Source organism: Protopterus annectens, chromosome 13.part0 (genome assembly GCF_019279795.1).
Source record: "Protopterus annectens isolate FY-2018-M chromosome 13.part0, PAN1.0, whole genome shotgun sequence".
NCBI classification, from domain to species: domain Eukaryota; kingdom Metazoa; phylum Chordata; order Ceratodontiformes; family Protopteridae; genus Protopterus; species Protopterus annectens.
The window spans coordinates 867,952,623-867,974,033 of NC_056747.1; the positions used below are offsets into that span (position 1 = coordinate 867,952,623).

Genomic DNA, 21,411 nt, shown 5'->3' on the forward strand with positions numbered 1-21,411 from the left:
CAGTTTCAGACCTTTTCAGGATAAAACATTAATGAAGCTAAAACAAAAGCAATAGCGGTACATTTGTACCCACATACGAATTGGTTCAGCAATACCCATATTTATGGGGACATGATAAAATGAAGTATTTAGGAATGTGGGTTAAAAATGATACCAGTGTGGCAGCTAAGGATATGTGGGAAGAGTCTAAACAAAAGATAATACAAAAAACTAAGAAAATGGAAGCTCTGTTATATAGATATTGATAGTAAGATACAAACAGTTATAATGTTTTTAGTCCCTTTAGTCTTATGTGCTGGCCAAGCATATTTTTATTAACTGGAGGAGAAGTTGTGGATGGTAATTAATAAAGAACTGAAGGATTTTATCTGGGAGGGAAAGTTGGCAAGAATCAGGTTGGATAAGTTTATTCTTCCAATAGAACAGGGCAGATTAGGATTATCCGAGTTGAAGGGGTATTTTAAAGCAACAGAATTAAGGCTCCTATACATAGCACAAGCAGAAAACTATAACTCAAAGTGGAAAGAGATAATGATTAAACAGGAGGAAGCTGAATTAACAGGAAGAGACTGGGATTTTGAATGCAGACCTTTAAGGAGAACAACAATAATCATACAGATTATTATATTCATAAAGTAGCAGAAGGTCTTTGAAGAACTAAGCCAAGACGGGAATGGAGAAATGAGATTCTGCTGATAGGGATGACTGCAATTATCGATACAGACAATAGGCAAGAGAGGGGTGGGAATATATTGGAGAAAACTGGCAAAGGAACCAAAGTATTGGGAGCAAGTAACTGGAGAGAGAAATGTAATAGAATGGCAAGATGCCAGGAATTTATTTGGACTGCAGGCTAGGGATTGCCTTCCTTATCAAGGATTGATATCAGACTATAGGCAAAGAGAAAGCAATGGGGGAGGGGGGGGTCCTAAGTGAAAGACCAGCACTGGTAGAGTTTTTAGTAGACTCTAGAACAGAAGTTGTCTTTAAGAAAGGAGTAATTAGTAGAGCATGTTAAATATCGCATAATAACTATAAGAATCAATTGGAGGAGGTTAGGAAGGACCGGGAAGAGAGATTAGATAAGCAGTTCACAAAGGAACAATAGGGGGTATATGTATGTCTCCCAAATATGTAAAAGAATCTAGAAGATTTAGGATCTTTGTAAGTGTTTACATAGGTATTTTATACCCCAGGCAGACTTTAAATCATTTTTCCTCAGGTAGACAGCAAATGGTGTTGGTATAATGGGGTGGAAAGAGATAGCTGGGAACATATTTTCTGGGAGTATAATAAGTTGGCAAACTTTAAAAATTCCCCTGTAGAATGCTTTGTTGGAGATGCTGGGTGAGCAAAGTGGAGTAACTGGGAAATTATTTTTTGAGCTATGAAACAGAATCAGAATTGCCTAGCCATAGCAAGGCCTTGCTGAGTGTAATTATGATGGCTGCCAATAAAGCAGTTACTAGAAAATGGAAATCAAAGTCTAAACCAACTTTACTAGAAGTAGTGAAGATAATAACATAATTAAATCAACTGTAACTGGGATCTTTAGAAAATGGTAGGCGCAAATTACATAGGAAAAAATGGGAAATGTGGGATCAGTACATGCAAAGGAGGAACCAGGTTTAAAAGAAGGCAGGATTTGAATGTGCTATGTAATGACTGACAGTGACTGGATATGTTAAAAGTGATGTATAATGCTTACAGCTACAGTTGTGTCTGCACGGTTTGGAATGTGTAATGTTTGCAACGGAGATTGCGTCTCTATGGTTTATTTTCATTTATATAAATGTAACATGACCTATGTCATACATGATAATTTAGTACATGTATTTCTTGTTTAAAAATTATTGTTGTGGCAGCTAAGGAAACTTGGGAAAAGAATAAACAACAGACAATATAATTGAGCAATAGGAAGCTCTTGACTATGGATATGGAGAGGTAAACACAATGAAAATATTTTTAGTCCCATTAGTTGTTTATACAAGTCAGGCAATATTTTTAACAACCAGAGGAGAAGGTCTGGGTGATAATTAATAAAGAGTTAAAGGAATTGATTTGGGAGAGGAAAAGCACAAGTGTTAAAAAGAATTTATTTGGGACTGGAAGAGAGCAAGAGTTAAATGGGATAAGCTGATCATGTGCGTAGAACCAGCTGGTTTAGGTTTATTTGATTTGAATTGAAAACTTCGTTCTTCTCAGTTAAGGCTCATGTGCATAACACATGCAGAAGGTGATACGTCAAATTAGAAAGGAATGATGATGAAACAGATGGCAGTTCAAGAAATAACGAGAGAGTAGAATTGTGGATGTTGGTCCTTAAAGAGAATAATGACAGCCATACAGGATTTTATATTCATAAAGTTACAGAAACTGTTTTAGGAACTAAGCCAACATGAGAATGGAGAAAGGAGATTTTTGCCAATTACTGCAAGAAAATAGGCAAGTGGGAGATGGAAGTTACAGGAGACAATTGGCAAGGGAACCAGTGTATCGGCAGCAAATAACTAGATAAAGCGAGAAAGGTAATAGTCTGGTGATTGGCAAGGGAACCAGTGTATCGGCAGCAAATATCTAGATAAAGCGAGAAAGGTAATAGTCTGGTGATTGGCAAGGGAACCAGTGTATTGGCAGCAAATAACTAGATAAAGCGAGAAAGGTAATAGTCTGGTGAAGCCAACCAGACGTTTGGATTGCAGGTTAGAAACTAGCTTCCCTGTCAGTGATTGATATCAAAGTATGGGAAAAGAGAAAGTGATAGAGGAGTGCTAAGTGAACGAACAGCTCTGATAGAGTTTTATTTGAATGTGTAACAGGAGCTTATGTTAAAAAGGGGATAATTAGTAGGGTGTGTAGTGTATTGCATGATAACTGTAAGAATATATCAGAGGAGGTTAAAAAATGTTGGGAAGTGAGACTTGAAAATACCAATGAACAATGGGATAACATCTGAATCACGCTTAAGTATGTGATAAAGTCCGGAAGGTTTAGGATTTTTGCTTGCAGGAGTCTGCATAGGTATTTTTATATCTGAGTAGATGCCAGAGAATTGTTCCTCAGGTTGATGGCAAATGCTGGAGGTGTGATCGACGGGAGAGGGAGAGAGAGGTAATTCGGAACATGTTTTATGGAGTTGAAGAAGTTGGTACATTTTGAAAATTCCATACAGAGTATTTTGTCAGAAATGTTAAGTACAGCAAATGGCTATAACTAAGAAAGTTATTTTGAGCTGGGACACAGAATCTGAATTGCCTATACATACTAAGACCTTACTAAGTGTTATGCCATTAGCTGCCAAAAAAAGGAATTACTAGAAAATGGAAATCAAAATCTAAACCAGCTGCAGTCGAAGCACTGAATATTTTAAAGAAGATAAAAGAAAAGGGAAGAAACAAATTATGTAGAAACAAATGAGATTTGTGGGAACAGTACATTCAGAATAATGTTCAGAAGGACAACTTAAGGTTTATCGAAAGGCTAGAATTGAGGAATTTATGTAATGTTACAGTGAATTGTTAAAAAAGGAAAGAGAACGTATAAATAATGCGCAATGCATGAATATGACAAATGTTAGTATGGTTTGTTTTATTTTCTTTTACTGAATGTGTGCCTATGTCTTAAGTAATAATTTAATAAAGGGGTTAAGGAAAATCTTGAAATGTCAAAAGGTGGAAAATTTGAACTTTTTGTAAGTGTAACTCAAAACAAGTGGTAACATGGGTCCAGCAGGGGAGCAAGTCCTGTTTTCTACATTTGTACTATTTACAGGCATTTTGATTTCAATATGCCCCCCCTTCGGGACCCATGTTAACGTTTGTTTTGAGTTACACTTGCAGAGAGTTCAACATTTTCATCTTTTACAAGCAAAATATCACCAAATGACGCCACTTGGATGATAAAAACTGCAGTTTATTAAACGCTTTCGTCCAACTCATAACTTTCAGCTTTCAACGTTTTTAATTTAGTGTTATGGTTTCAGTAGATCTATTTTCAGCACACTGATACTGTATACATAATATACAACATACATGCCCTTGTGGCCGTGGTTTTTGTTGAAAAGGGTTAAAACGAGTCTGGATAATAAATACAAATTAAATTGGGTAACAAAAGCTAAACAAAGCTAAGCCAATAAGTAGCCATATTTATAAATTTTACCAAGTATCTATTGATGTAGCCTTGTCTACAAAGTAAGATTCTGAAGCTGGGTGCGAAATACTGAATCAGGCTGAGAGTCAAAAATGTTACCGAGTCAAGAAATGTAATTTCTGAAAAAATACAACATTTGACAGTATGGCTTCTGTGTACCATCCACCACCTCTGACAAAAAGTGGTCATTATCAGATGGTGGACTTGCTCCTTTATTGCAACATTTTAAGGGCTGCTGAAGTGGTGACCCGTTATAATCATAGGGGTGATCATAGACAGTACAAAAGGCAAGTAGATGATTAAACAAACTCATAGGGTATGCTGGTTTTTACAAAACAAGTTTATTTAAAATTTTTAAAGGTTGTTTTATTTTTTTTTTCAGGTGAAATATGCATTTCTGGGCTGCATAAGGAATCCGGAGATTTGCAGAACTTGGACAAGAGTTTTCTGACCAAACTTCTATTTTCCTAGAAGCTTGTGACCACAGAGGTTCATATCAGCTTCATGGAAATTTGCTGAACGCCCTTCCATTGCTGGAATGCACTGTGGAACTTTAAAAGAATGGATACCTAGCTGCTTGGAAGTAAAGCCTTAAGGCAGCTCTTAATATTTTTATACTTTCAGCAGGGATTTCAAATCTGGACATTTTTTGCTAGAAAATCATTAAATATGACAAGCCTGTTCCGACGGAGCAGTAGCAATGGTAGCTCGAGGAATAGTTCCTCAAACAATTCATCACAAGAACTCAACAACAGTCGTCCAGCACGGCAGGTGCGGAGACTAGAGTTTAATCAAGCTATGAAAGACTTCAAAACTATGTTTCCTAATATGGATTATGATGTCATTGAATGTGTTTTGAGATCAAACAATGGTGCAGTGGATGCTACTATTGACCAGTTGTTACAGATGAACTTTGATCATGGGTATGATGACAGTTCGGACTCTGACGACAGCATTCCACAAGAGGTAATTTTAGTCTGTTGGCTGCTATTTGTGTGTCTTATTAAACTGTTAATTAATTATTGAAGAGTTTTCACCTCAGAACATTATGTGCTAAATTCAGTCACATATAATTTAACCTGGCGTGAGATAAAGGGAAAGGAGCTGAGATGAGCCCACTGTGGCTTACAGGAAATGCCCCTGAGCAAATGGAAAAAAAAAAAAAGTTTCTCCCTCATCCTAACTGTACTAATTTTATAAAATCATGAAGTGATTTTGAATTTGATGTGTTATTGGCCCACTTCTCCTTGGGCTGTCTGCTAAACAAACCAGTAAGTTCACTAAACACTCAAAACACAAATGCATCGAAATATGTTAAATGTCATGTTTTTGATGAAATGCCAGCAAAGAGCAGTATAAACCGGGTTATTCCACAACAGAAAATAAGCCAAGGGATCCGGAGTTCTTTCAGCCATTCATTGTCCAGGTTGAGTGGTTGGGAGGTTGTATTCGCAAAGTAGTACATTCATAGGCTCACAGGTTGTTAGTAGTCATGCAGTCCAGGAGACCATTGTATAGCCTAGCCCAATTCCTCATTGCCCCAATGTACTGTCTAGTTAAGTGACTTGTTCAAGGTCAACACAATAGACAAGTGAATGCTGAGGGAATTCATACCCTGTACCACACGACGCATCTCATCACCAGCTCATGCATTTGCCTTAATCCTCATGCTAATTTTCAGAGTGTTGAAGTGGCAGATGTTAGCATAGTGCCTTTGTGAAGCTAAAATGCAAATTTATATATCAGAGGAGGAACTTGTCTGAGTGAGTTTCAGTCACCCCAGTTTTATATGAAATGGTAGTAATTAACTAAAAAACTTAAGAACTTCTACAGGTAACATGCACTCTTGTTTAATTAACATTTAGATAATTAGAAATTGATGACACGACTTCTAATTTTCCTTGGTCAGCATTAATATCCAGCTCTCAAGATAGTCTTTTAGTGCAGTAAAAAGACTATAATTCTTTTTGTAAAACTGTATAAATGTCATTGCGGCAGTGGCCTAGTTATATTGAAACTTTACCTTTTTGGCTAGGCTTATATAGGCCCTAGGGCTAATAGCCTAGTACCTACCTATGAACCTATGAAACAGCTTAAATTATCTATTCCATTTAACCCTGGAGACGCAAGGGCAATGCATCTCTCTTGCCAAATAAATTCATGTTTCTCTAGTAGTAAATTTTTGCCTCCACTTGTAATGTCTCCTTTAATTTGTTCTGAAAGCAAAATGAAAATTTTAAACTTTTCATTGTTTTTATGTTTGAATGGTCCGCTGTAGAAGTATTTTTGTTCTTAGTGTCTGATGTGCTTGCTTAGTAAGCATTTCTTTAAGGGGACCCAAATGTTTTCCCAGTCCAAAAACAACTATGGAGACACTCTGTGCATCATACTTTTATCTTTCTTCAGCCTCAAGAATCCTATCAGTACATAAATGTATTATACAGAGATGGAGATTGTAAGTTTACATTGTATGCAAACAGAACAAGGAAATGTTTGTCTGTCCTTTTAGGTGAATTTGACATCTCTTTTTGTTTTGACTGTTTCTGACATGTTTTTCAAAGTATTTCTTTTGTTAGCAAAAATGGTGTCTTACCTGCTCTTTAATAATTACATTGTTTCTTTGCAGTGGCTTACATAGCCTGTGAACTGTATGTAAAATTAACAGTAAGAGGAATTTGAGACGGTTTCTTTTTTATGTTAACTGAACTGACACCTGCTCATGTAATTGGGGCTTAGATTCCTTTTCTTATTCCTTTCAAGAAAAAAGTGTTGATCCCCTTCAGATAAAACATACCACAACAAAATGGCACATGACTATCTTTTATTGAACAACACTCAATCACAAAATCAGTTGATCTCGCATAACATTTATTAATCACAACATTAGCATATGTCCATGTAATAGTTTAACAGGGCTGCGTATCCCGCTCACCCTGCCACAAAATGAGCAGCATTACCTCAACCGCTCCCTTTCTCTTACTATATCAGAAGCAGGGTACCACCGCTCACTTTCATACCCAACCAGCCACCTTGCCAAGTCCAACACCCAACACCAGATGAGGGACAGAAGAGGGATAAGCCTGCCCCTCTTCTTTGCCAGCCAGACAACCAATCCACATACAAAATTAACTAAAATCTTCTATGCAATAAAAAGAGGTAGGGAGGGCGGGGTAGCAAGTTTATGCCTAAATCTTGACTGACATCTCTGCCACTTTCACATAAAAGTACCTTAACCCATCCGTACACTTACCTTACATCCTCCCCATCACTCATCCATCCAACCTTAACCCTTTCTTGCCCACTATTCTACCAAACTCCTTCCTCTTCCCATGTAAACCTCAACATCTCTCCCCAAATGTTTTAAAAACTCCCCTTTTGTACCATTCCCCTAGCAACCTGGCTACTTAAAATGGCTCTGGATAAATTAGTTTGTTCCCAGACCACATTTATGTCTTCTGATCTGTCCATAACGTCTGTTTTCAGTTAGTCTAGAGGCCTTAATAAACTGACTTTTCACATTTCTCTTCTTTGTATATGTTGGATGCATGCTAGCATAATCCAGATATTTGTTTCCTTTCATTTCTTTCCTGTAAATCTTTAGCAAAAATTGTTTTATTGCCAAAGTTTTGTATACTGTACCATGTAAACAATTTCACCGTAATGAATTTTTTATCCGTTTGAAAAAAAGAGTAATAATTATTGTGTTCAAAGAACAAATTCATGTCTTTCAAGGTAAAAATCTATAGACAGAACAAGTTGAGAATAAAATGACCATAGTACAAGACACATTTGAATAACTAAGGGGATTGTGAAACAGTGTGTCCTAGGAAACCTCAACGAACTTGGCATAAGTTGATGTCATTATTACAGCTATGTCTGTCTCACTTACTTGCTAGTATACACCCTTTTCAGACACAGTAATAGTTACAGATTAACTTCTAACAAAGTGTTTATCATATATAAATCAAGATCAACATTAATTTTAGTGAAAAACTGTTTCATTATTTGTACACCATCATTATGGATTGTTGTAAATGACATCACATCCAGTGTAAGAAGTGCAGTTTCAAAAAACACTCAAATGTTTTAATCAAACATACCTTTCAATACCCAAGGAACAGTTTTAAATAATACTCCTCGAGTACAATCAGGGGCTCGGTCTTGGTACCCCTACCTGTAGCATTGTCTAAATGGGGATTTGTTTTTAATTTGTGAATCTTTGGTATACCTGAAGTAATTGGAAACAAAAGGTATTTAATAAAGTTCAAAGCATAATTAGGGAGTAAGCTTTAATTAAACACTTCCATTAACAACAAATCAATTCTATTTTAAACATTTCTGTACAGTTGTATTTTTTTTAATCATTTAACAGGTTTTTTTTTTTGTATATTTAGTGGAATTTATTTTTTTAATTTTTTTTATTGGTTGGTCCACTTAATTACAATAAGTGTAAGAAGCCATCAAGCATTTTCAAATTGGGTTTATCATGTACAGTGACCAACCCTTAGAAACGCATCAAATGTTTACATAAGTACAGTGATGCTGAAGACCACGCCCAAGTTGCATTATGCAGTGACCTTAAGTATATTTTGTTAAATGGGAAGAGGTTACTTCAGCCATTTTCAAATTTCTATTAACTGTTGAACTTTTAAGCCATTCCATGTTCTCATGAAGTCCTTATCGACTGTATAACAAATAGCAGCTCATTCTTTTTCCAGTGAAACATTGCCACCTTTTTCATTTGGACTTTTACTAGCTTTAGGTCCCTTTGGGTTTATTCAGCACAGAGACTCTGAATATTAGTCTTTGCCCCTTTGCAGTGGCTTAAAATGCACTAGTTTCACTGCATATTCCTTAAGTGCAATGTTCACGTGTAATATCAATTCTAGTCAGTGTTGTTGCTCAAGGACTTTATTCATGTTTTTCAAGCTTGAACCAAGGCTTTCTTAAGACTCATTGAGTGGTCAGTGGCCATTTTACCTAGATTTGAAGTCATAGACATAGCTTTTAGAGATATTTTCCCTTTGTTAGCTATTTGTATGGTGTTTGTGAAATCTAAAGACCCCATACAGCTTCAGCAGCCACAATTTGTGCATCCCTGGTGCCATTGTAGCCCGAATGAGATAATTTTGTACAGAAATGTTAGTAGTATTCACCCTTCAGAAAATGCTATGTCTAACTGGACCTTCTTCCTTAGCTGAAATTTAAAGCAGGCAACCTAAAAAGCTGCCTTCCTTATTCAATATCCCATTGAAAATAAAAAGGGAAACTTGGCTGACAAAAATTCCAGTTGACACACTTTTATTTCAAACAAATTTCGTTCAAAACATAAGAATGTATTCAGACAAGTAATGCTGTGATCACAAACTGATGACACATCTAATAAAAGCTGTCATTGGACAACATTAATATCCATTTCGTAGAACAAAAGGTGAAATGATTAGTGCAGTAAAAGCACTACAAGTCTTGTAAAACTGTACAAATAACATCTCAGTAATGGAGTGATGTAGTCATAAGAAACAGCTTTTATTAGCCATTTCATTTAACCTGGAGCCTTAAAAGCATTATATCTAACTTACCAACCAAACTTGTGTCTCTTAGTGAATTTCTGTTTTCACCTGTAACATCTCCTTTAATTGTTCACTATGGTTTTACAGCGCATTAAACTTATTTTTGGTCTTTGTCATTGATGTGTTCAGGAACCTTTTTCTTTAAGCGACTTGAGAGTTTTCCCAATATAAAAACTACATGAGGCACACTGTGCCTAGTTTCACACATGTATATCTTCCTTCACCTCCCCCCAGCAGTCATGTCAGTAAATCAGATGTTCTTCGTGTTTCAGTGTTGTAGTCATCACATTTGGGTAATCTGCTGGCAGGTTGCCCTCAGTCAGCCTGAATTCCAAAGTCTTGGGTCCTGCGTCGGTTGCTGTCTCCTCTTCCATAACGTCAGAGGTATAAAACAAGCAGCCAACACCATTTTCTTTAGTTTTTCTTGCCGCACGGTGCCCGAAGCAGAAGCATTTTGCAAGTGTCGGTCGTCCAACTCCTGAAATATTCGAATTCGAGTTTTAGAACTGAAGTCTTCACTAAAGCTAAGTACCCCGTTGGGGAACCTTTTTTCTTGTTCCATACCAATGTCAGAAAAAGTTAATAGTTGTATTACTTGTGGGAAGCAAATACCTCATAAGGATTTCCATTTATACTGTATTCTTTGCCTAGGCCCTGATCACAATGTGCCTGTCTGTCGGTTTTGTGCTAGATTTAACCAACGCACTATTAAGCGTCGGTATATTTTTGCCTCAAAATATTTTGGAAACAGATTTAACTACCCAGAAATGTCGTCAGATAACAATCCGACTACCGGAGTACACAAAAAAATGCAAAGAAAAAGACAGAGACAGACAGTCGAGGTCCAAAACCGGCAAAGCTTCTCCTAAGCCAGTTGCCGGTTCACCGGTACTCAGTGAGGCGCTTTCGCAGCCCCTGATACCCGCTACGTTCGAGTCGCAGCCCCCTACCGAGACCCAGGTGGCGTCCAGCACACTGTGAGATACTCAAAGTATTGGACCCACGGATGTATCTCCCTCGGATGGGTCCGGAGCCGCTGAGCAGGCACTGGCTTTTGAAGGTGTATTCAGGCCTTAACATTTTTATATCAAACTGATGACAACTGCAAAACCAAAGACAAAAGCAACTTCTAAAGCTAAAAAACTGATGCATGAGCCACGTGTACAGGCCGCTATGCCTAAAAAACAGATGATCAAAATGGCTGAAGATCTTATTACCTTGATCAGGGGTTCCCAATCCCCTCCTGATAAGAGGCCTAGGCAAGACACTGATTATGAATCTTCAGATCAGGTTTCTTTTTCTTCTGATTCCTCTTCTGATCAGGAATTATCTATACCTCCCTATGAAAATTCTGACGCAGAGGAGTCTATCCCATCTGCATCACCTCCTGAGGATTATTCATTTTTAGAAACCTTGCATACTTTGAGGGAGCATTTTCACTGGGAGAGTCAAGATTTCTCAGAATCAAAAAAGACACTCAGGGATGTCCTCCTTCTCCCTCAGCACAGGCCTTTAGCCATACCCCCTGTTTTAGACATTGTGGATGATGTGTTTTCGGAGTCAAGCCTGACCCCTGACTCCTTACCTCTGGCTCCCAGCAAGCCTGACAGATATTACAGGGTCCCTGACTCACACAAATTTTTATTTAGAAACCCTGCTGCTGATCCTGAAACTATTTCACAGGGTCCAAAGGGAGTTAAGGCCTCAACAGCAAAAAATCCTACCCCCTCTGACAGAGATTCAAGGGCACTGGATAGATGGGGAAAGAAGGTTTATACATCTGCAACCTTGGCAATTAGGGCCTTAAACTGCCAGTTTCATATGCTCAAGTATCAGCAGCATGTTATGGGATTACTGAAACAGAAAATGATGTTGATTCCTGATTGTGCAGAAAATAAAAAAATTGCAGGAATTATTGCATGCAGCTGAACAAGTTGGAAAGCATACTTTGCAATGTGGTTTTGATTCCTTAGAGGCCTCCTGCAGGGCTGCAGGTACTGGATCTGTGATTAGGAAGCATGCCTGGCTAAAAGAGCAAAATTTGCCTGATCATGTTAAAGCTAAATTACTGGATGCACCTTTACAGCATGATAGTCTGTTTAGTATTAAGGCAGAAGAGGTTTTAAAGAAAATGGAAGACAAAGCTAAATCTATGCAAACTGTAAAAGACTTCTTACAAGTGCAGCCACCAAGATTCAGTAGACACTGGCCTACAAAAAACTGGTCCTTTCCTGTGTCCGACAGAGCTCAAAGGGGCAAATCCAGATGTCCTAAGAGTTCTAGATACCAGGCACACGATTCTTACAGGTCAAAGCAATGGGGTGCTTCTACCTCCAAATCTGGAGGAGATAAAGTGCAACCCTACAGAAAACAGTCCCAGTGACTTCCGTCTGCCTTCACCAAGCACTTACCTTTTGGCAGCACCCTTAGGGAGAAATTAGCACTTTTTGCTCAAAATTGGCAGTTAATAACCCAGGACAAGTGGGTGCTAAACATCGTATCACAGGGATACAGATTCCATTTTCATACTCTGCCAATGACAAACGGTTGGTTGGATCTGCCAAAAAATCAATGGGCAGAGGCACAGAACCAGGTTACGTCCCTCATGGATATGGCGGCCATTCAGCCAGTACCAGAACAGGAAAAAGGACAAGGTTTTTACTCAAGACTGTTCTTGGCACCCAGAAAGGACAAGGCCTGCACCCAATACTGGATTTATCAATTTTGAACACATACCTGGACATACCAAAATTCAAAATGCTGACTTTGCAGCAGCTTCTGCCCATGCTGGGCAAGAATGCATGGTTGGTGACATTAGACCTAAAAGAGGCATACCTGCATGTCCCAATAAGGGAATCGTGCAGAAGATACCTCTGATTCAAGGCTGGCTTAATGCATTACCAATTCTCTGCACTGCCCTTTGGCTTATCTACTGCACCCAGGGTCTTTACAAAGTGCCTGGCACCAGTAATTGCATTTTGCAGACAAAGAAGTATACAAATATATCCTTACTTGGACAACTGCCTCATTCAAGCAGAGAACAAGGACATTCTTCTTCAACACCTGGCGTTTGTGAAAAGGCTTCTAACATGTCTAGGGTACACAATAAACGAAAAGAAATCACAACTGGTACCCTCACAAAAGATAACATTCCTGGGTGCAAGCTTGAATACAACTGCCCAGATGGCTTACCTCACGCCAGACAAACAAAGGCAGCTGACTACTTACTTCAAACTGATGGCAACAAAAACCCAGTTATCTGCAAGACAAACTCTGCAGGCTTTGGGCTTCATGGCATCCTGCATCCTATTGATTCCATATGCAAGACTGCATATGAGGAAACTTCAGTGGTACCTAAAAAGTTTATGGAGTCAGCATTGTCACAGTCTGGAAACAATGATTCCTCTCATTCCCTGCCTACAACAGGAGTTTCTGTGGTGGGCAAAGGCATGTCACCAAAACATGGGACGGCCCTTCACTCTACCCCCTGCCAGCCAAACCTTAACAACAGACGCATCAGATTATACATGGGGGGCACACCTGGCGGGAAGATGCATTCAGGGCATATGGACCCCAAAACAAATGCATCTACATATCAACCAAAAAGAGATGCTAGCTGTTCAAAATGCCCTGACAGCCTTCAAGGACTTACTTCATCCAGGACAACTACTGATAAAGACGGACAACACCACGGTTATGTGGTATATAAACAAGCAGGGGGCACGCACACATACCCCCTTTGCAGATTAGCCATGACACTGTGGGACACAGCTTTGACTTACGAAATACATCTTCAAGCTCAATTCCTGCTAGGAAAACAAAATACTCTGGCAGACAATTTAAGCAGAAACCTTTGGATCCTCACGAGTGGAAACTAGATCCACAAGTCTTTAGCATGATAAAGAAATGGGGGAGCACAGACATAGATCTATTTACCTGCCCTCAAAATTATCATTTGAAAAGATTCTGCACAAGGACTTATCACAGACTAGCTTGGAAAGTGGACGCCCTATCATTCAGCTGGAAAACCTATCCGTTTACGCCTTTCCTTCTCTGCCTCTTCTTCCCAGGGTCCTACTAAAAGTCAGACAAGAGAAACCATCGATGATACTAATTGCCCCGGACTGGCCCCACCAATACTGGTACCCAATCCTAAGGAACTTGTCTCAATACCCAGCTTGGACTTTATCTCAAAGACCTCAACTACTGTCCCAGCAAAACAATCAGATCCTGCACAATCAACTCCAAACACTGAACTTGGCAGCATAGCTGATCATGTAGTTATGCAAATAACACCTCTCAGTAAAGCTGTGATGGATGTCATTTTGGAAGCCAGAAGGCCTAGTACTAGAAAATCTTATGCTGATAAATGGAAGAGATTCTGTGCTTGGAATCAAACACAAGGAATTGATACAGCAGAACCAAATATTCCTCAGATATTACAGTACTTGAATGAGATGCTTGACAAAGGCCTATCTTTCTCATCAATTAAAATCCATGCCTCTGCCATTTCGGCTCATTACAATATAGAGCCACCAATCTTTTCACATCCTTTACTACAGCAGTATCTTAGAGGAGCCAAAAATTTAAGGCCTCCCAGAAGATCACCAATACCTGCATGGGATGTGTTGGAAAAGCTCACCCTGCCTCCATTTGGAGCAGTTTCTACTGCAGATATAAAGTTTTTGTCATGGAAAACAGCTCTGCTCCTAGCAATTACTTCAGCAAGAAGAGTCTCAGAGCTACAGGCCCTCATGGCTGTGGAGCCTTTTATCATATTTTACCCAGACAGGGTGTCTCTGAGGACCAATCCTTCATTTATGCCTAAGGTGGTTTCCAGTGTGGCTCTTAACCAAACTAATCATCTGCCAACCTTTTATCCAAATCCGCAGATCAAAGAGGAGATAATTCTGCATTCCTTGAACGTACACAGACCACTAAGATTCTACTTGAGCAGAACTAATGCGCTAAGAAAAACTGAGCACTTACTAGTGACATATGCTGCAGGATCAGAAGGAAAGGCTATTTCAAAGCAGATTATTTCAAAGTGGATAAGCCACTGCATTCGTTTCTGCTACTTACACCATGGCAAACCTGTGCCCAAGGGAATTAGGTCTCATTCCACCAGAGCTGCTGCTACATCAGCAGCCTTTCTCAGAGGAGTACCAACCAAAGACATTCTAGAGGTTGCTACTTGGGGTTCTGTTCACACCTTTACAGAGCATTATCATTTGCCTCTCTACTCTAAGTCCAGGACAGGCTTTGCCACTCCAGTTCTGCAGGGCCTTATAGCCGCACCTAATGCTGTTTAGCTGCAGCCTCCCATCCATAGCTTTGGGATTCTACCCAAATGTGATGACTGCAACAGTGAAACACAAGAAACATAGTACAATTGTGTACACTTACCATAAATGTAGGTGTTTGAGTGTATTCACTGTTGCAGTCCAGGTTACCCGGCCACCATCCCCCTTTCATTCTGGAGTTTATCTTTCCTTCTCTATCTTCTACAACCTATGTAGTGTATTTGCTTGTAGATGAAGGTAAAGTTTGTATTGATGCATGTTCATAGGTTCATACTAGGCTATCTGCCCTAGGGCATTTACAAGCCTAGCCAGAGTGTGTTTGGCTTTCGCCACCCCTTGGAATGAGTTTACTGTGCCCTTTTTAAGGTTGTGTTTACTGTGCCTTTGTCTAGTAGTGACACAGAAGTGATCCCCAGGGTAAACCTATGATCTCCCATCCACTCGTCAAGATTTTTCTTGAAGAGAGTCAGTGAGGGGCTCTGCCTAACATGGACTGGGATTCTATTCCAGAGTGAAGGGAGCCTCTGGGTTATGAATCTGTCCCTCCAGCATGTCCTATTTATTTCTGTGCTGAGGTTCAAGTCACTCGATTGCGTAGCTCTAAGGGATTTGGATTTTCTGAGGTGGAGCATGTCCATTAACTCCGGGTTGGACATGGCTTTGTACGTCAGGCATAGATCGCGTCTGAGTAGGCGGTATGCAACTGAGTATAGCTGGAGTTTCTTTAGCCGAGCAGCATATGGCATCTGTTTGAGTCCCCTGATCCTCTTAGTGAGGTACTTTTGTGGTATTTCTAGTTGCTGCAGGTGTCGGGTAAGGTACATCCCAAATGGGGCATTGTACTCAATTATGGGCCTGATGAGGGATGAGTAAAGGGGCACAATGACCTCCCTTGATCTAGATGTGAATCCTTTCATGATAAGGTGGGCTTTATAGAAGGTCTTTCTAACCACTTTGGCAATGTGGTTGTCAAAGGAGAGGTTACTATCAACTTGGGTCCCCAGGTCCCTAATTACTTCTTCTGTACTCAATGGATTACCTCATATGTGGTAATTTGTGGGCAATGTTTTTGCCAAAGGGTGTAACTATACACTTTTTGGCGTTTAGTTTAAGGCCATGGCTCTGGCACCAGTTTTGCGTCTCTATGAGACCCTTTTGGAGGATGCTTATGTCAGCTGGAGAGTCAATTTATGGTGCCCAGTTTGCAGTTATCTGCGATCTTGGTCAGCCACAGTCCTCCCGTGTTAGCCTGTACCTCAGAAAAATATATTCCGAATAAGAGAGGTCCCAGGACTGAGCCCTGTGGGACGCCAATTGTAACTGGTTTAGAGTCTGACATGGCTCCAGCAATTCTGACCATGTAGGTTCTATCCTTGAGCCAGTTTGCAACCCATCTTATGACATAGGGGTTTATATTTAGGCTGGAGAGTTTGTCTACGATGCCCGAGTGGGATATTGTGTCAAAGGCTTTTGTGAGGTCTAGGTAGGCTGTGTGGACCACCTTACCCTCATCAATGGCCTTGGTGACTGTTTCAAAGAAATCTACCAGGTTTAGGAGGTCAGGATCTGCCCTTGACAAAGCCGAATTGGGTAGGATCCAGTGTTTGTAGGTCCCCAATGTCTTTGTTTATGAGCTCCATAATGATCCTCTCCATAGCTTTGCAAACCAGGCTAGTCAGGCTTATGGGGTGGTAGTTTCCAGGGTCTGTAGAGGTGCCTCCTTTGTGGCGTGGGACCACTGTTGCTGTACACCATTCTTTGGGTACATATCCTGTAGTAAGGCTAAGATTGAATAGCAGCTTTATGTGAGGGTATAGCTCTTCTTGGAGTTCATGTAGCACGCAGCCCGGGACACCATCCGGTCCCATTGATGCTGTGTTTTTTGCTTTGGAGAGGGCGGCTCTCACCTGGGCATCTGAGATGTCAGGGAGGCAACACTCTGCTGGGATAGATATTTGTCCTTTTGGGGGGGAGGGGAGGGAGAAGTTTGCACTGAACCTGTCTGCCAGGATGATGGCAATGTCTGAGGGTTCAGTGTATTTTTTGTTATTATGGACTAACTCTGAGCATATCTGGGAGTTGCCACCCAGGTTTCTAACATAACTTAAGAAAGCCTTATGATTATCTTTTGTTGCTTGTGCAATTTTTCTCTCGAAAGTGGCTTTAGATGATTTTATGAGTGATCGTAGTTTTTTGCTAGTACTGATCAGAGATGCCTTCCCTTTTAGGGATTTTGCTCTATCATGTAGTAGCTTCCTCCTTCTGTTGTATAGCTTATTTATGGCTGTGGTCCACCAGACAGGACGCTTGCCTTTGGGGGAATGGGTCTTGGTTTTATTTGGGATTGTATGATCCCTGCATTCCTGAAGGTGTCCATAGAATGCGTTTATAAAGGATTCAGCAGATAGGGCCGTGGTTTCCACTGGCCTGGGGGCTTTGAAGGATTCCACTTTGGTTTTAAGAAGTGTGAAGTTAGCTTTTGAGAAGTTCTTCACTGTGGTCTTTTGTGCTTTGGGTGGGGGCGGGATGTGGATTTCTAGTGAGATTAATTTATGGTCCGATCTTACCAATGAGGGGTATACTTCTGGTATGGAACATTGTGTCCCCATGTTGGTGATGATTAGAGATCTAGTATGGTTTCCCCTCTTGTGGGAGTGGTGACCAATTGTTCCATAGCATTTGAGTTTATGAATTCTAGGAACCTCTGGGCTAGGGTTTTGGGGCTTGAGTAATGCTCCCAGTCTATGTTTGGATAGTTGAAGTCCCCCAGTATGATGGTGTTTGGAGAGACCTTCATATTCTCCAGTGTCTTTAGGAAGGCCGAGTGGGGTTCCTGAGTTTGAGAGGGTGGTCTGTAGCATGCTACAAACTGGAAGGCAGTTTTGCCCACTGTTAGTTGCACATGGATGGTCTCCAATGCTTCGTACAATGCCACTAACCTGGAGGTGTGGGTGTCCTTGATGAATATGGATACCCCCCTCCTTTTGTGGTTCGGTCTGAGTTTTGGGACCAAAAAGCATGATATGAGATATAACCTGGTAGTGCTGGGGTGCTCTCGGGAGCCTTGAACCAGGTTTCTGTCACTGCACAGACATCAATGTTCTCCATACTGAGGAGGGCTTCGAGAGCTTGCATCTTGAGGTTTAGACTTCTGGTGTTGAGCAGCATTACCCTTAGTTTCTTTCTACTTGTGTTGTCTAAGGAGGTGGGTTTGTCTTTTGAGCCTTGCCTAAAAAAGGCACTATGGGGGTATCAAGAGCCTTTGCCAATATCCGAAAGCCCCAGGGGTGACAGGTGCAAGCCATCCCTTGCGAAGCAACGTGGCTTGTCGAGCATGTCATCCCAGGCAGACAGATACTGGACCCCCTTTGAATGACACCAATACTTAAGCCAATTGCTGAAATTGATCATTTTGTCTTTATACTGAGGCACCATTCTTGGTGAGGGTAAGATGCTGCTCAAGGTCAAGGTCATACCAGCCTGGGCTACATGATCAGAGAGCTCCTCTATGTCTCTTTTCATGTAGTCCAGGGAGGTACGTCTCGGGTCATTCACACCAGCATGGACAATGACTGAGTTATATTTGTACTTGCTTTGGAGTGACCTGAGTGCTTGTGTTATGTGGCAGATTCTAGCGCCGGACAGGCAGCTCACTGTGACCTTTTCTTTGTTCAGCCTGGTGAGCGGGACATCAGTGTGTCTGACTATAGAGTCACCTATTACAAGTGTATCAGGTATGTTGTTAAGCCTTAGGGCTGTGGCTGTTTGGCACACTGACTTTGTGAGCTATGTGTTGCCTGTGTTTTGTTTTGGGGTAGCGGTCACTTGGGTGTCTGCTTTGGAGGTCTCTGCTGTTTTGGCAGATTTTTATTTAGAGCCTCCGAGTATGTTTTTGTGTGTTTGTGTTTGGTCTGCAGTTGTGGTAAGTCTATGTGAGACTGGATTTGTGGTGTGTGTGGTTACCTTCCGCTCCTAACTGGTTATGCCAGTACTGAGTCGAGAGAGCTCAGCCTCCAGTTTGGCTATATGGTTGCATCTCTCACATATATTTGTAGTTGTTCGGAGGAGGAGAGGGTTGTCTGTGTACATGAGGCAGTTGTAACATTGCCTCAAGATTCCCAAATTCAGCAGCTGGACTGGAGAGGAAACCAGTAACTGACCTTTGGACATGCTAGAATAGTATAGGGAACTCCTTTGCAATTGAATCAGAAAGGACCAATAGGGGATAAAGTACTCAAGGGGAGTATATGAGGATGTAGTGCTTATTTAGATTATTAGTGCTTAACTTCTAGAAATTGCTTTTATGAGCAAGTGCAGGGTTTTAGATTTAGAATAGAGTGTTTAATTTGAAAGTTAGAGCAGTTCCAAGGGAAAAAGTGAAGAGTAGACTTTGTGGAGCCGGGAATACTTTAAACCCGATTAACCAGCGCTGCCCGATGCGCAAAGCCATGCTAAGCGATTTTTATACCAGGGAGAACAAAAGGATAGAAATTAGCCCAATATGGCCACTGAGCTACAAGTTGCTGGGCTGGGACCACTCGTACAGGGACATATAGGCTGCTCAGAGTTCCCTCTCTCACAGTGAACAAGGAAGCCACCTAACTATTCAAGTATGATATGGGCAACACAGGAACCTTAACCACAGTCTTGGATTCAGCAAAGCCTGAAAACCGGACTAGACTAGTACAGAAAGGCGGGAAAGCAGGGAGATTATTTTTGTATTTTTTTTTCTTTTTTCACAGATTTCACAGATAACAGAAATGCAGCAACTTAAATAACTCTAAATACAAAAAGGAGGCTAGCGCACTTGAGTGTGTAGCCTACAACTATGTTACAGATATACAAGCAAAAATGACAAACAGTAAATTTTTAAAGTGCAACAATGAATTTTTAAGTACAGTAAGCGATGCAGATATCAGGTTGGGAGGCTGGCCTAATGGTTAAGGTGTTTGCCTTGCAAACACAGGGTGAAGGGTTCGAGTCTCACAAGGGATAATTGGTTAAGTTTAAAATGGCACGCAAGGGCAGTTAGCTTAGTACTAATCTATGAACCTAATCAGTAGGGTTCCACAGAAGCACTGGATAACCGTGTTATTGGCGGATTTAGCGTTTCAGGGATACAACAAGAAAGAATCAATACTTAAACACTTCTAAAGTCTCTCTTTGTCTCTCAGCCGCTTGTAGGACTCTGCAGGGCACCACGAGGAGCTTTGCTGAGCTGTATACAAGTGCAAAAACCGCGCTAAGCGATTTTTATACCAGGGAGAACAAAAGGATAGAAATTAGCCCAATATCGCCAATGAGCTACAAGTTGCTGGGCTGGGACCACTCGTACAGGGACAGATAGGCTGCTCAGAGTTCCCTCTCTCACCGTGAACAAGGAAGCCTCCTAACTATTCAAGTATGATATGGGCAACACAGGAACCTTAACCACAGTCCTGGATTCAGCAAAGCCTGAAAACCGGACTACACTAGTACAGAAAGGCAGGAAAGCAGGAAGATTATTTATTTGTATTTTTTCTTTTTTCACAGGTAACAGAAATGCAGCAACTTAAATAACTCTAAATACACAGAGGAGGCTGGCGCACTTGAGTGTGTAGCCTACAACTATGTTACAGATGTAGAAGCAAAAACGACAAACAGTAACTTTTTAAAATGCAACAATGAATTTTAAGTACAGTAAGCGATGCAGATATCAGTAGGGTTCCACAGAAGCACTGAATAACTGCGTTTTCTGCGGAATTAGCGTTTCATGGATACAACAAGAAAGAAACAATACTTAAAACACTTCCAAAGTCTCTCTTTGTCTCTCGGCCACTTGTAGGACTCTGCAGGGCACCACGAGGAGCTTTGCTGAGCTGTATACAAGCGCAAAAACCACGCTAAGCGATTTTTATACCAGGGAGAACAAAAGGATAGAAATTAGCCCAATATGGCCAATGAGCTACAAGTTGCTGGGCTGGGAACACTCGTACAGGGACAGATAGGCTGCTCAGAGTTCCCTCTCTCACAGTGAACAAGGAAGCCACCTAACTATTCAAGTAAGATATGGGCAACACAGGAACCTTAACCACAGTCCTGGATTCAGCAAAGCCTGAAAACTCTGGACTAGACTAGTACAGAAAGGTGAGAAAGCAGGGAGATTATTTTTTTTTCTTTTTTCACAGATAACAGAAATGCAGCAACTTAAATCACTCTAAATACACAGAGGATGCTAGCGCACTTGCCTGCAGCCTACAACTATGTTACAGATATACAAGCAAAAACGACAAACAGTAACTTTTTAAAGTGCAACAATGAATTTTAAGTACAGTAAGCGATGCAGATATCAGTAGGGTTCCACAGAAGCACTGAATAACCGTGTTTTCAGCGGAATTAGCATTTCAGGG

At 40.6% G+C, this 21,411-nt stretch overlaps 1 protein-coding gene across 3 annotated transcripts in view; it reads left to right on the top strand.

Annotated features, from left to right (window-relative positions):
* Positions 1-21,411, top strand: part of CUEDC1 (CUE domain containing 1) — a 1,479,154-nt gene that overhangs the window by 947,085 nt on the left and 510,658 nt on the right. For all 3 annotated transcript variants that reach the window (XM_044054589.1, XM_044054587.1, XM_044054588.1), the window contains one exon: positions 4,532-5,115. In XM_044054589.1, coding sequence (XP_043910524.1) covers positions 4,819-5,115 — 297 coding nt within the window. In that variant the 5' untranslated portion in view covers positions 4,532-4,818. The remainder of the gene's footprint in view (positions 1-4,531; positions 5,116-21,411) is intronic.